The sequence below is a fragment of the Vicia villosa genome, linkage group LG1, assembly GCF_029867415.1.
Source record: "Vicia villosa cultivar HV-30 ecotype Madison, WI linkage group LG1, Vvil1.0, whole genome shotgun sequence".
NCBI lineage: Eukaryota > Viridiplantae > Streptophyta > Magnoliopsida > Fabales > Fabaceae > Vicia > Vicia villosa.
Window position 1 is genome coordinate 156101105 of NC_081180.1, and position 16373 is coordinate 156117477.

A 16373-nucleotide genomic window follows, 5' to 3' on the forward strand; every position below is an offset into this window, starting at 1 on the left:
GATAGAAGCTGTATCTCAGTGGGAAGCTCCGAGGTCAATGTCAGAGATTCGTAGTTTTCTTGGTCTTGCAGGTTACTACCGAAAGTTCATTGAAGGGTTTTCAAAGTTAGCATTGTCGTTAACTAAATTAACCAGGAAGGGACAAGCCTTTATTTGGGATGTAAAGTGTGAAGAAGGATTCCAAGAGCTGAAGAGGAGGTTGACTAGTGCTCCTATTTTGATTTTGCCGAATCCGACAGAATCCTTTGTGGTTTATTGTGATGCGTCACTGATGGGTTTAGGTGGTGTTTTGATGCAGAATCAACAAGTCGTCGCTTATGCGTCGAGGCAACTCAAAGTGCATGAGAGGAATTACCCGACTCATGATTTGGAGTTGGCAGCTGTGGTTTTTGTGTTGAAGTTGTGGCGACACTATTTGTATGGTTCGAGATTTGAAGTATTCAGTGATCATAAAAGCCTGAAGTATCTATTTGATCAGAAAGAGTTGAATATGAGGCAGAGAAGGTGGTTAGAATTTCTGAAAGATTATGATTTTGGTTTGAATTACCATCCGGGTAAGGCAAACGTTGTTGCTGATGCATTGAGTAGGAAGACCTTGCATATGTCTATGCTAATGGTGAAGGAATTGGATTTGATTGAACAATTCAGAGACTTGAGTTTAGTGTGTGAAAGTACTCCTACTAGTGTCAAATTGGGTATGCTGAAGCTAACTAGTGGTATTCTTGAAGAAATCAGAGAAGGTCAAAAAGCTGATGTTGGATTGATTGATAAGTTGACCTTGATTAATCAAGGCAAGGGTGGTGAATTCAGAGTTGACGAGAATGGTATACTGAGGTTTGGTGGCCGGGTTTGTGTTCCTGATATTGATGAACTCCGAAAACGTACTTTGGAAGAAGGACACCGTAGTGGATTGAGCATTCATCATGGTGCTACCAAAATGTATCATGACTTGAAAAAGTTGTTTTGGGGGCCTGGAATGAAGAAAGAGATTGCTGAGTTTGTGTACTCTTGTTTGACTTGCCAGAAGTCAAAGATTGAGCATCAGAAGCCGTCTGGGTTTATGCAACCGATGTTTATTCCTAAGTGGAAATGGGATAGCATATCAATGGATTTTGTTTCGGGTTTGCCGAGAATTGTCAGAAATTGTGAAGCTATCTGGGTCGTGGTAGACAGATTGACGAAGTCTGCACATTTTATACCGGTAAGAATGGATTATCAGATGGAGAAGCTAGCTCAGTTGTATATTGAGAAGATAGTTAGTCTACATGGTATTCCTTCAAGTATCGTGTCAGACAGAGATCCGAGGTTTACGTCTAAGTTCTGGGAAGGTTTGCAGAAAGCTTTGGGTACTAAGCTGAGATTGAGTTCTGCTTATCATCCGCAGACTGATGGACAGACTGAGAGGACGATTTAGTCGTTAGAGGATTTGTTGCGTGATTGTGTGTTGGAAAAAGGAGGTACTTGGGACAGTTATCTGCCTTTGATTGAGTTTACCTACAATAACAGTTATCATTCGAGTATCGGTATGGCTCCGTTTGAGGCGTTGTATGGTAGGAGGTGTAGAACGCCGTCGTGTTGGTATGAATCCAGTGAGAGTGCTGTGATTGGTCCAGAAATTGTACAACAGACTACGGAGAAGATTAAAATGATTCAGGAGAAGATGAAAGCTTCTCAGAGTCGTCAAAAGAGTTATCATGACAAGAGGAGAAAAGCACTTGAGTTTCAAGAGGGAGATCATGTGTTTATGAGAGTTACTCCTATGAAAGGGATTGGTCGGGCATTGAAGTCGAAGAAGTTGACTCCGCGTTTTATTGGACCATTCCAAATTTCTGAAAGAGTGGGAGAAGTGGCTTATCGTATCGCTTTACCGCCGATGCTTGCGAAATTGCATGATGTATTTCATGTGTCTCAATTGAGGAAATACATTTCAGATCCGTCCCATGTGATTCAAGTAGATGATGTACAGGTGAAAGACAATTTAACAGTTGAGACTTTACCTGTGAGGATTGAAGATCGAAGGCGAAGCAATTGCGTGACAAGGAAATAGCTTTGGTCAGAGTAGCTTGGGGAGGACCTGCTGAGGGAAATGTTACCTGGGAGCTAGAGAGTCAGATGAAAGACTCTTATCCAGAACTTTTTGCCTGAGGTATGTTTTCGAGGACGAAAACTCTTTTAGTGGGGGAGAGTTGTAACACCCGTATAATTTTAATATTAATTTAATTGGAATATTGAATTAATAATTAGAATTATTAGGGATTTTGTGGAAATAATGAATAAATAATGGTTTAAGGCATTTGGGCCATATGAGGAAATAGTAAAGATGGGGGTGTGATTTAGTAAAGCTTTCACTAATCTCAATATTTTTTTCATAAAATAATTGGGAATTGGGAAACAAAGAAAGAACGTGAAAGAACAGAAGTTGGAACAAGGAACGCGAAGGAGAACTGTAGAGGGAGAGACCAAGAACCAAGACTTTTATCTGAGGTAAGGGGAGACTCTCCGTTTAATCTCTTTTATCGTATTATAGGTGATAGTATGGATTAGGAGTATGGTTGGATCCATTGATTCTATATTCCGAATTGTTATCTGTGTTCATCATTGAAATTTGGACTGTTAATCCTTAATAACTGATAGATTTAGGGTATGATGAATGAAATTGATTATGGAATCATATACTGTGGTTGTGGATGAATTTGTATGCTGTTTAGATGTGAATTTTCTGGTTTTTAGACTCAAATCGTGGATTGGTATGAGTAAAAACGAATGGGTTTTGGACTGTTACGAAGTTGCAGGTTCTGGGCATTTTTCTGGTGTTTCGCGTATGAAACAGTGCCATACGCATATGGGATGAGGTTATACGCGTATGAGGGACACTCCCCAAGGGCTATACGCGTATGATACGTGGTTGCCCTGTCCCAAATACCCTGTACTGGCGATTTGCGTATGATGAGCGTATGAAGATGCTCATACGCGTATGAGAAGTTTGGAGGTGGATTTGGTTCTGATGATACGCGTATGCCAAGGTTGATACGCGTATGAGTTTGCTTCTAGGCAAATTCTGAGTCTGGTGAAATGCGTATGGTACGCGTATGGAAAAGGCTGGTACGCGTATGGTATATATGATACGCGTATGGCTTCTGTATGTGCAAATTCTATTTTGTGATTTTCTGGAAAGTTCAATGATGCGTAACTTTCGACCTGTAGGCCTGTTTTGTGTGCTGTTTGAGAATGAGTAAACCTTGTGATGTGATCTTGTGGTTTACTGATATGTTGATTGTATTGAATGATGTTAATGTATATATGAACATGCTTAATAATGATGATGATGAAATGAGTATAGAGGATGCTACTCATAGAACGGTAATGATGAAAGTATGTTATATATATGTTTGCATGCATTCATAGTCATTTGATGAGGGCTGTATCCTAATGATGAAAGGATATAGTGAAGGGCAGGATTCCCATTGTATGGAATCTGTGCTGGCAGGGCCGTATCTAGATGATGATAGATCGGTCGGTGGATGATTTCCACTGGTGATGATTGGTACCACATGCATAGTGTCAGTTTCATACATGTGCATGATTTGTTTATAACATGATGATATATGTTATATGATGACTTGTCTGTTTATCTGTGGATGTGTGAATGACGATTGTCTGAATATGAAACAATTGGGTGAATGATATAACTATGATATGTTATTATTTATGATGCAATAACATTGGTTAACTGTGATGAGACTCACCCTTACTTATTGTCATTTTCAGATTGAGGATAGCGGCGTGACTTGGTGAGGATTAGCTCATAAGTCGGTTATTAGTTATTGAGTCGGTGTCATGCTCTGGTAGATGTAACACTGGGAACGCGTTGTTTTGGGGTTTTGGTTTATAACTCTATTTTGTTTTGTTATTTGAAGCCTTTACATTTAAATGATGAATGTTGACTTGATGAATTAATTCCGCTGTGCAAAACATGACTTTGGTTAATGAGTTATAATTTCAGACGTTTCAGTGAATGCATGACATGTACCAATTTGGTTTCCTTTACTTATGAATTGTGACACCTCTTGCATGTTCACTCTGATTTAATAATTGTTTAATTGCCGCGGGTTATTAGAGGGGTGTTACACTTCATCTACCTGCCTAGCAGTCATCGCCAAACCTTCCACACACACATCTTTAGGAAAAATAACTGTCTTCGAGAAACAATTGATATGAACCTGATTGAATTGCAACCAGTTCATTCCCAGAATCACATCGAGTTGTTCCAACGGAAGGCACACTAAATCCATTCCGAACTCTCTACCAAAAATATCAATTGGACAGTTCAAACAAGAAAACGAAGTAGTCACTGAACCCGACGCAGGAGTGTCAATAACCATACTTCCATTTATATCAGATATTTCTAAATTCAACCTTTTAGCACAGTCCATAGAAATAAAAGAATGTGTCGCGCCAGTGTCTATAATCGCAATTAAAGGAGTGCCATGAATAAAACACGTACCTTTAATCAATCGATCCTCTGGAGTAGTCTTGGAACCAGATCAGGCGAACACCTTACCATCAGCTTGATTCTTCCTCGGCTTAGGACACTTAGGACTAATATGAATCTCTTCTCCACAGTTGAAACAAGTTACAGTGTTCCCTTTGCACTCAATAGCAATGTGACCCGCATTTCCACATTTATATCACTTCTTTTCTTCACTTTTGCACTCGTGAATGCGATGACCAGGTTCTCCACACTTAAAGCACTTAATAGGGGCACTAGAGTCTCCCCCACTAGGCTTCTTCCAGCCTCCAGCTTTCTGGTTACCTTTACCATATGGCTTACCACGATCCATATGCTTCTTCCCTTTCTTGTCGACCAACTCGCGAGAGTGCGACGACTTCATCTTAATATTGTCCTCTTCAAAGATTCAGCTGCAGTCAACCAAATCAACAAACCTGCGAATCCTCTGATATCTGATACCCTGTTTAATCTCGTCATGGAGACCATTCTCGAACTTAACACACTTCGAGAACTCGCTAGCCTCATCATTGTTGTAGTGGATATAATACTTCGCTAGTTCAACAAACTTGGACGCGTACTCCGGCACGGTCATGTTACCTTGTGTCAGCTCCAAAAATTCAACCTCTTTCCTGCCCCTAACATCCTCAGGAAAGTACCTCCGCATGAATTCTATCTTGAACACAGCCCAAGTGATGCAACACCAGCAGCTCTCAGTTCATCCCTACTAGCCATCCACCAATCATCAGCTTCTTCAGACAGTATGTGAGTACCATATCTCACCTTCAGATTTTCATCGCAATCAATCACCCGAAAGATCCTTTCAATTTCCTTCAGCCACCTCTGAGCGCCTTCGGGATCGTGAGTGCCTTTGAACAACGGAGGGTTGTTCCTCTGAAAACTGTTCAGCTGCCTGTCAGCACCAATTCTAGCTCCATTGGCATTACCTCCCAGTACACCAGCAATCATGCCCAGAGCCTCAGCAATCGCATCTTCGTTCCTTCCACCTCTTCCGGCCATTGTTCTGCTAAATATTAAAACAATATTCGTTAGAACAAGAAGTATCGATAGTGTCAACCTTACACTAATCGCATACGAGGAATTAACTGACACGAGACTCTGACTCTAACGACCGACTATGCTCTGATACCACTATTGTAACACACTTCTAATACCCCACATAAATATTAAGCAATAATTAGAGTAAAACATGAAAAGGGCATTACAAATTCCATATAATTAAAACAATACTCATGTCATGCCACAAAAGAGAACGTTAAACCAAAATTATTCAGATTATCATGTTAACACAGCGGAAATATCTTTAACATCTGAATAATGAAACAACCAAAGTCTTAGACTTAAAACACCAACATAAGCAAAACACCCAATGAAAAGAGTTTAACAAATAACTCTAAATAACGTCCCCAATGTTACACGACCAGAGCATGGCACGGACCCAACCGACTCTAACGAATTACTTGACGAGCTAATCCTCACCAAGTACAAAAGTCGCTCCTCAATCTGAAAAATAACAACAGTAAGGGTGATTCTCATTCACATTTAACCAATGTTATAATATATAGATAATAAAATATCAATCACATATTATCCACCCAATTACAGTTACAATCAGATTAACAACACCACAATTAGTCACAACCAATACACAATCATACGTATTATAACATTGGACAATCTTCCATTCATGTTATAATAACACAAGTAGCCTAATGCAATGCAACTATATGCATGTGGTACCAAATCTAGGATAACCCATCACACCGATCTTCCATCGTCAAGGATACGACGACACCCACTCACTAATTCCACACAATAGGAATTAGCTACCACTGATCCACCATCGTCAAGGATAAGCCACATAATGATTATGAAATGAATGTATCAACCATAACATGCTCATCATCAACATTAACCAACCAAATGTCATAATCATCAACCAACACAATAATCAATAGCCACACACAGTTATGCTATTTCTCAACCATAATAAAATACATATTTTACATCAACAATATATGTATAACAAACACCAATTACAACCATAACATCATAACAGGTAAAACATTCATTAATGTGCCTGTACGCATAAACCACCACAACCAAATAAAATTGAGTGTTTTAAAAATAAAATTGAGTTACGACTCAAAACACTATTTTATTATGTAAATCATTTGATTAGCTTTACTATGCTCAAAACGGCTCCAAAATCCGATTTACGGTTTAAAAGTTAGGAGTTTTTAAAGTTAAATAGAATTTAGCAAAAGTACGTAGAACCCGGTTCTTCCCTACGCGGGAACCGATTCCTGAAATCCTTCAGAAACACCTCTCTGGTTTTTACTACCAGGAACCGGGTTGCACCTACATGGGAACCGGTTCCTGCTGAACAGAAATCCTTCGCTTCTGATTTTTACTACGGGAACTCGGTTCCTCCCACCTGGGAACCGATTCCTGACGCTGCTGTAGCAGAAAAACCCCATTTTTCCAACACCGTAGAAACCCGAATCCACACCAATTCGCACCCAAATGTATTATAACACCAAACAGCAACCACAAACACAAATTAACACATTTATAACACATTTCAATCATCCAATTAACACTATACATGATCAATACAACATTATTAATCAATTCTCTCAAAACCTAACATTTCTACAACCCAAGCATAACTCAATTGACATAAACAACATGTTCAATTCCATCCTACTACCTATAATCCCATAATAGAGGATAAATGGAAGAGTACCCCTTACCTGAAGGTTGATTCTTCACTCTTCCTCTTTCGCACTTCTCTGCTTCTCTTCTCTTTCACGTTCAAACTTCTCTTCTCTTGGTTCTATCCCTCTTTTCTCACAATCCCTTATTTTGTGAAAAAATAAAATAAAATAAAATAATTTTAATTAGTAATAGGGCCTACCAACACACCCCCTCTTTACTAATCAAAGTTTAAGCCCATTTGCTTAATTTCTCAATAATTCTCAATAATTCCAAATAATTCCCATAATTCAATTAAATTAATTTTAAATAAATTATGAAAAATACGGAGTGTTACACCAAACGGATGGCCAAACTAAAGTGATTAATCGTTGCTTAGAAGCCTATCTACGTTGTTTTATTGCAGATCAACCTAAGACATGGGCACACTGGATTCCGTTGGAAGAACTGTGGTATAATACCACATTTCATGTGTCTATGGGGTTCTCCCCTTTTGAGGTAGTATATGGCAGAAAGCCTCCAGTGTTGGTGCATTTTTTGGAGGGCGAAACCAGAGTAGAAGTTGTAGCACAGGAGTTAAGGGACAGAGATGAGGCGCTGCGTCAATTGAAAACTAATTTACTCAAAACCCAGGAGCACATGAAATACCAAGCTGACAAGAGACGCAAGGAAGTGCAATTTGAGGTTGGTGATTGGGTTTTCCTCAAATTACGTCCTCATCGACAACACTCGATCGTGCAAAGAATCCATCAAAAATTAGCCCCTAGATTTTTCGGACCTTATCAAATCATGAAGAAGATAGGGCAGGTTGCTTATAAGTTAAAGTTACCACCAACATCTAAAATACATCCTACATTTCACGTGTCGCAATTGAAGAAAGCGGTGGAAAACTATACTACTACTACTCAGCTACCTATCAGTTTAGAGTCAGAAAAAGGGGATATTACTCCGGCCAAGGTTTTGTCATGGAGGGATAAATTGGATGGTGGACAGCACAAGAGAGAATGGCTGATTCAATGGGAAGGGGTGGATGTTGGAAATGCTACCTGGGAAGAGGAACTGTTGTTGAAGAGTCAATTCCCTAATCTGCTCCTTGAGGACAAGGCTAATGTTGTAGGTGGGGGTGATGATAGGAATGGAGCGGACCCCACAAGTGATGATAGGGATGTGTTAGTTAACAAAGATAATTTGGGGCCTGAACAATGGAGAGTATATGTGAGAAAGAATAAAAAAGACCCAGTTAATTAGTATTCCCATATAAAAAGGAGTTAGTTTAGATTTCTCATATAAATAGGAGTTAGTTTAGATTTCCCATATAAATAGGAGTGTATGGGGCCGTAGGTAGGTATCTTATTATTATTATTTTGTTTTTCATATTAGGGTTGGGCAGTGAGAGAATTGTTTTCTCTGACTGAGGAGCATTTGCTCTAGATATCTTTTCTGTTTTCATATTCATTAATAAAATAATTTTCTCCATTCTATTCTACCTTTCCTCTGTTCTATCATATTGTCATGGTCTCTTATTAGGATGTGTATGCATGTATTGTCATGGTCTGTTATTAGGATGTGTATGCATGTATTGTCATGGTCTGAACTGAACATTTAATCTATCATGCCCTTGAACCAACTTAAGTGGGCATACATTTTGGATGTTGTCATAGTTTTGAGTTGTTGTTTATGGAACTGTTTTGAAAGCTTGCTTGTAATATACAGTTGGTATTGTGGCCATCAACTGATATGTACTTGATTTTTACAGGTATGAAATCATCAAAACAATGTTGATTGGTCTATGTTGTGTTGTTTTACATGATGCAGAGTTACAAAGCGTATGGATCATGAAGAACTTTGAGGCATGATGGAGTGGACTTGAAGAATTGAAGAGAAATAGTCTAGGAAAGAGTGTAGAGTCAAGGTCAAAGGTCCTGGTTCAAAAAGTCAATGGTCAACCGTTGACCAAAAGGTCAACTATTGACTAGAAAGTCAACTTTTGAATTTTGTATTTTTTTTCAGTGTGATTTTCTCCTTTTTTTTTTTTTGTAGTAGCTTTTGTACTTGAAACTTGAATGTATTTGGTTTTGTAACTTGTAACTCAAACCATTTGAATTTAAAAAAAATGAAGTTTTCTCTCTTTTTCTATTTGAAATTTGAATTTCCTTCAATGCTTTAATGATCCAATAAAACCTCTGGAGACCTCCAATAATGTAGTCATGCTCAAGTATCAATGGAGAATCAACATTACTTAGTCAACACTTTTAAGACCTCACCAAGCTAACTTGCAATTGAACAGAGGTCACTTACAAAACGAATGCCAAATTTATTCTCAGGGTTTGGCATGATGCCCCTATCCTTGTCATTGTCTCTTCAGAAGGTGCAAAGCTTCTCAAGACTCAACTCAGCCTCATCTCTCTCGTTTCACTATGTCTTCAGTGGCGATTTTCATGCTCACTGAATGTTCTGTTCCTGGGGCTGATACCATCTTTAAACAAGACAAACAGACCCAATCTTCTAGTAAAATAATGGAAGATACATGTTTTGAAGCCAAAAAAGACAGTCCTGGAGAATTGCACTCGGTGAATGTTCTGTATCTGGAGATGATTCCATTTCTTCAAATGCATTAACAGAAGAGTCTATTCAGGAATTTACAACACTTGAGGAGCCATCAGTTACGGTACTCCAGATTCGCGGGAACTGATGAAGACGATGATGCTTGGAGTGATTCTTGAATTTACTACATAATGAAAAATACAGTTCTCAGTGCCAGTAGATCTTTTTCTATTGTTAGTCTTGCCTGAAATCAGATGTAAAAAGTCTTTACTTTCTATATTGAATAGGAAATTTACTTTAATATACAAGATTTATTATGCTATTGTGTGTCCCCTCCCTAAGTCTTCCTAATTCTCGTACAGTTTCGTAATCACGGGAACAAAGCACCACAACATGTGTCCCTTCCCCGAGTCTTCCTAATTCACGTACAGTTTTATAATCAAGGAAACAAAGCACCACTTTGAACACAGTTGAAAGTCACAAATATGTTGCCCACGGCACTTTTGTATGATTGAATTAGGTTCGCCCCAAATTGTATGAAAGAAGCTTTTTTTAATATAAAGTATTTAAATGTATTAATACATTTTCTTGAAACTGCATTATGACAGGCTCATATGGAAGCTGTTGAGTTTGGAATTTCAATGTATTAATACATTTTTTTCTTATGGAGATCTTGAAATGGACAGAATCAACAGAATGGCGATTCTGCAGACTCGGTTCCGCCCGACCAATCATCTTCCACCACTCATCAAGCTCAAATTGATTCTCAACATAATGAGAGTAATATGGGAAACTCTCACAGGTTTCGCATTTTCTTGAATGGTGGCATCATTGAATTGTCTCACTAACAAATTTTATACAAGACAAATTAACAGTAGAATAACATGCCAAAATAATGTTTATACTTGATATAATAATAATAATTTTCTAATACCAAAATAATAAAAACACAAATAAGAGAAAGAGAAGCTAATCAATAATCTGCATAATATCATTAGGAGCAAACTTGTTATCCTTCTCCTTCTCAGAAGGAAGGTATCTCAGCTTTCCAATCAACAAGTTAAGACATTATTACAATTTGACCATCTAAAGCATATAAATACACACTAACTAATTATGTAAAGAACACCAACTAATAATTAATCTAACTAACCTCTTATATCTCTAATAGAGCCAACCAACCAGAAATTTGTCATGACCAGTACTAGGTAGTTTTTGTTCAACAACTAACAGGGAGACAATTTACCTCTAGAGGCATAAAGTATAGAATATCAAGATCCCTTAAGATCTTCATCAACTCTTCTATCAACATAGATCTCCTGATGCCTCTTTCTCTCATGCCTACGAAGTTCATTCTCAGAGTTGGCCAGACAACCACTTTTACCTTGCCTAATTTTTCCAGATAATCCATGGTTATGGTAGGTGAAGGATACCACTGATCTGGCTTTCTGTCCATGTAATTCTTTATTCTATGTTTCAACATTAAAACTTTTTCATCGGGAGTTGATACATCAATATAAAATTGCAGAGGCTCTTCCAATTCAGGACTATGATTATGATTAAGTATGACTTTCTTGCTAAGTTCGCTGTTGGGTATGGTTATGAGTTGTTGTTCGAACGATATAAACACAGTATGCAGTAAGTTTATTTCTTCAACAACAAGTTCTGTATCATCGATGACACATCTATCTCCTACATCATAGGGATGTTTTAAGAAAACAAAACATATTCCTTTAAAAGCAGCGGTCAATGTGTTTTTCAATATGTATGCAACCACGAACTGTGACCCAATAACGGCAAGGGTTTTGGTAGTGACCATTTCCCAAATCAAAATCAAAATCGTTAGAACAAAAATCTCAAGGACAGTTAAGAAGTTCAACAAGTTGTATAACTTTGGGACCGGTGATTTGGTGTCATTTATTTTTAAAATAAGTGTTCTTCTCTCCCATAACACATTCAGAATCCAGTCTTTCAAGGCAGTTTGACTTATTTTTCCAGAATCTGATGCCCCTTTAAGGTGATTTACAATTTGAGAAGCTTGACTTTCAATCATAAAAGGCATCAAGTCCTCAATGTCTATATACTTGGAGTTGGAACCACATATAGCAATATTTCTGAATATTTGTTCGGTTGCTGCTTTAGCCTCCTTTTCAGTTGTGACTAATGCGGAATGGTCGTCTTCCAAATCAAGTGCTCTGTAGGTGAATGTTTTTATTAAGCTCTTCATTTCTAAAGAAGACACAAATTTTGGATTCAGCTTAGACAAAATATTGAAAGATATTCCACCACCATATTCAATCTCACTCCTTGGCCTTTCAATTGTGATGTTAGACAAGTTACAAGCAGCACGCCTTTCCTCCTCTTGTGCTTTAGTCTTTTGAATTTTTACCATATGTGATCCAGAAAGCATATTAATCCATAAGAGATTGTTGATCGACTCTTCAATGTTGCCGAAATATGTTGTCAAATAATAATGAGTGGTTAACACTTTAGCAATTAAGGTTTTGAAGAGCCATAATGAAAGAGCCTGAAAAGAACAGAACAGAGCTGTCTCCAAATCTTTCAAATCAGTGTTGATCAGCCGGAACCAGAAAGACCATGCTAAATAAAGTATCAATAACCATATATAATTCTGAACTGTTTTCTTCAAAGCATATACATAGTAAAGAACCTTGATCTTCCATTGAAATTTTCTTTGAATCCAAAACACAATAATCCTAATGATAGAACGCCACAATAACCGACCCGAGACTAAAAACAGAATCATGATTTCCCATTTCCAAATACTAACCTCCCAATAATCTTCATTCCGCAAAAACGGAAGAGTCAAGGTTAGTATTAGAGCAGGTATAAGAACCAAACCCAGCCTTTCAATTAAAATCAAAAGACCAAAATTTCGTTTCTTATACTTACTCGAGTTTCCAGCTCCTGCAAACGAAACCACCTGTACATGATAAAATTAAGTGAATCAAAATTAGATTCTAAAACCAGAACTGATAAATTAATGAACATATGTTAAAAAAAATATAAAATAAATTAATGCAGCTTATCGCTTACTCCCTCCATCTCTTTCTCTTGCTCCTTCCGCCGCGACATCCCAATGTGAGGTTTGCAGTTGTTGTTTCTTCTTAAGTTATGAGAGAACTTGTAAACAGAGGGATATTGAAGAGAGAAGTATAAGAGAAATACTTTATCTCTCTTGCTTGGAATGCAGAGAAATTGAGAAGAGAGATATAATGTTTATGGAGCACACGATTTTTCAGTTCTTGCTAAATAGCGAAGAAAAAGGAACAGTAATAACTCACACTATTCAATTCCATTATTATCCTTGTCTATAATACTGCATATAAGTCATATACCTTTGGTAACCACTCTAAATTTTTTTGAAAAAACTAATAGATTTATCAAGTTAAATGACTAATTAAATAATTAAACATATTAATAATTAAAAAAAAATTTTGATTATAATTATAATCTAATTTAATAATTGAAAGTAAATAAAAACTAAATTAATTTATATAAGACATTTTTTTATTTAAGGATTTATTAATAAATTTAAAAAAAAAACAAAACTCAATATTTCCATTATCTGTATTTTAATTAAATATATTAATTTTCATTTCTATTCTATGTATAAAATTTATATAAAATAAAAAAGTAATTAATGTATTTAATTAAATTAATAATAAAGGGAGTAATTATGTAATCATAAAAAAATTGATAAATGAAAAATTAAATTAAATTAAATTTATTGAATGGTTTCTTAATTGATGGTATATTTGTACTTTTAAAATTTACTAACACTTCTCTCTTTTTTATTTCTCTCATATTTCTTTTATACTAAATAATATGTCAAATCTGATTATCAGAAGAAAAAAAAAATAATATGTTAAATCTATTATATTTCATATCTCTTTCTCTCTTTTCTCACCGTCTTTTTTTTCCTCTCTTTTTACTTTCTCTTTACTACCAAAACACACTCTAATAGAAAAAAATTATACAATTATAAGAAAATAAATAATGAAGCGGTGCATTGTGATTGATTGGAATAATTATCTAATTTTTTGTGGCTCTCATTTCATGAAGAGAACACTAGTACATTTTAATTTGTGTATAACATAGAATTCTTAATTAATTAATGAATAATGATTTTAATACTACATGATTATTAATCAGTACTATATGATTTGATGGGTTTATAGGTACTCGTTTTTGCTATAATGAATGGTAATGAATTCTCATAATATCACATTGAATGATAATGATAATGAGTTGTCATGAAGCATAAATTTGTAATGATTTAATATTTTGATATTTCTTTTTCTTTTATGTCATTTTCTTCGCTAGCTTAGTAGGAATGTCATAATTATTGTTTCAATATTTATTTTAGGTTAATGAGGACCATTGCCGTAACAAAACAGGGTTACATTATTGAAGTTCTTACACCAATTGTTCGGACACCGACAAAGAAAGTTATACTATTGGGTCACCATTCAACACCGACCATAGTAAAGTGGTGCACAAACTTGTTGTTCATAGAAAAGGAAAGATGAATATAGACGTTTTCCTTTGAGTAATGATTGTAGTTTTGGAAGTTGAAAATTACTAAAATAAATATCAAAAAATAAAAAAAGGGATAGACTTGTCACATTTATGTTTTTACTTTAGTTTATTCTATAGCTCACAAATTATAAAAGAAATAGGTTAGAAAATCTATTGACTTTTAAGGATTCTAGATGGAAAATATAGAAATTTCAAACGGTATTCTATAAATTTATTCTCATATTTCTTACAACAAAAATAAAATACTGAAAATAGGAACGTATTTTATCTCCATCCATAGCTACAATTTTATGAGTACAGTATCTTTTCTTCTACACTCTTAATAATTTCAATATAGATGACATATTTTGAAATCATCTTATTCTACCATCAAAGATTAAAAACTATTAATTAAAATCATTACCATATATAGAATGGCCATATTCAAGACTAGTTAATGCTTTACATAAAAAAAGACCATCAAGTTTAATTAGTGCTTTACATAAAAAAAGACCATCAAGTTTAATTGATGACTTTCGCCACTATCCTTCTACTCCTCTATAATTCATGTTTGTTTGCTTATGAAAAAGACCATAAAAATCATTCAAATTTCCATATATAGAATGGCCATATTCAAGACTAATTAATGCTTTATATAAAAAAAGACCAACAAGTTTAATTAGTGCTTTACATAAAAAAAGACCATCAAGTTTAATTGATGACTTTCACCACTATCCTTCTACTCCTCTATAATTCATGTTTGTTTGCTTATGAAAAAGACCATAAAAATCATTCAAATATCAAACCATTTATCAACCGAATCCAATAATCTACAGATCATACTTAAATGCGTTTTTACTCAACAAAATTTCTTTACCCACCTTTCTATGGGGTCACTCCCAGCAAAATCCCAAAATTATCCCTGCTTCGGAGATGCATCTCCGAAGTTATTTTTTTTTTTAAATTTTTTTTGACTTCGGAAATGCATCGCCGAAAATACCAAAAAAGTGGTGTTTTCAGAGATGCATTTCCGAAGTAAAAAAAAAATTCAAAACCGTGAATATTTCGGAAGTTCATTTCCGAAAATATTGCTGCATATACAATTTTCCCTCTTTCACTATTTCATCATTTTTTCTCCAAAACTTCTCCAAACCCTCTCCAAAACTCAATCAATCTCCATCCATTTTTCGTCCTAAAATCAAGTTTTAAACCGTTGATCACGTTAAAGGAGCATAGAAAGCTAAAATTTGAGGTAAACATCTCTCATTTCATCCCCTATTTCACTACATTGATTCAACAAATTAATGCTGAAACATGCGATGGTTCGGAAGTTCATTTCCGAAATATATTACCTAACAAATTTCGGAAATGAACTTCCGAAATATGCCCTGGCAGTTAAAAAAAACAGTTTTGGCCAATTTTGCTAATTTTTGCATATGTTAGGTATGGTGCATCCAGACAACATTGTGCAAGACGATGACGCAGTAGTTCCGGCAGTTGTCAACGTTAATAACGATCCGGTTATCGACGTTAATCCTATGATCAATGCGGTTGATGTTCGGCAACAATTTACAAATGATCGGAGCTTCGGTAGTCGCGAACAATTGATTGATTGGGTTCGCAACGAAGCTAGTAAACTTGGATTTGGTATTGTTATTTTAAGGTCCGACAATGGAAATAGTAGGCGGAAACCTTTCGTTGTTTTGAATTGCGAACGGGGTGGGAGTTATGCACAATCAAACCGGGTGCTAAAACACGAAGACACGAGATCGAGAAAGTGTGGGTGTCCGTTTAAGTTGCGCGCGACTCGGAGGGTTGATGATTTGTGGCGTTTAACCGTAATTTGTGGAATTCATAATCATGTCTTGGATGCCAAGTTACACGGACATCCAATGGCGTGTCGTTTGTCCCGCGAAGAGAAGAATGTGATTTCGGATTTAACGATAGTCAAAGTGGCGTCTCGCAACATACTTGCCGATTTGAAGCGTAAAAAACCGGATAGCGTTTCAAATATCAAGCAAGTTTACAATGAACGACACAA

The 16373-nt window shown here is 36.0% G+C and overlaps 1 protein-coding gene across 1 annotated transcript; it reads right to left on the minus strand.

Annotated features, from left to right (window-relative positions):
* Nucleotides 1-10760: 10760 nt before the first annotated feature.
* On the minus strand, nucleotides 10761-13070 carry LOC131644510 (mechanosensitive ion channel protein 6-like). Its single transcript, XM_058915030.1, has 2 exons — nucleotides 12848-13070; nucleotides 10761-12734 (listed from the first exon to the last, which is right to left on the minus strand). Exons 1-2 carry the CDS (start codon nucleotides 12884-12886, stop codon nucleotides 11010-11012), a joined length of 1764 nt encoding a protein of 587 aa, XP_058771013.1. The 5' UTR covers nucleotides 12887-13070; the 3' UTR covers nucleotides 10761-11009.
* Between the last annotated feature and the right edge of the window lie 3303 nt (nucleotides 13071-16373).

Excerpts from the sequence above, each read along its gene's own strand:
- LOC131644510 (XM_058915030.1), bottom strand. The coding sequence starts at position 12,886 with ATGTCGCGGCGGAAGGAGCAAGAGAAAGAGATGGAGGGA. Across the intron at positions 12,735-12,847 it reads AAGAGAAAGAGATGGAGGGA|GTGGTTTCGTTTGCAGGAGC; the intron begins GTAAGCGATAAG and ends TATCATGTACAG.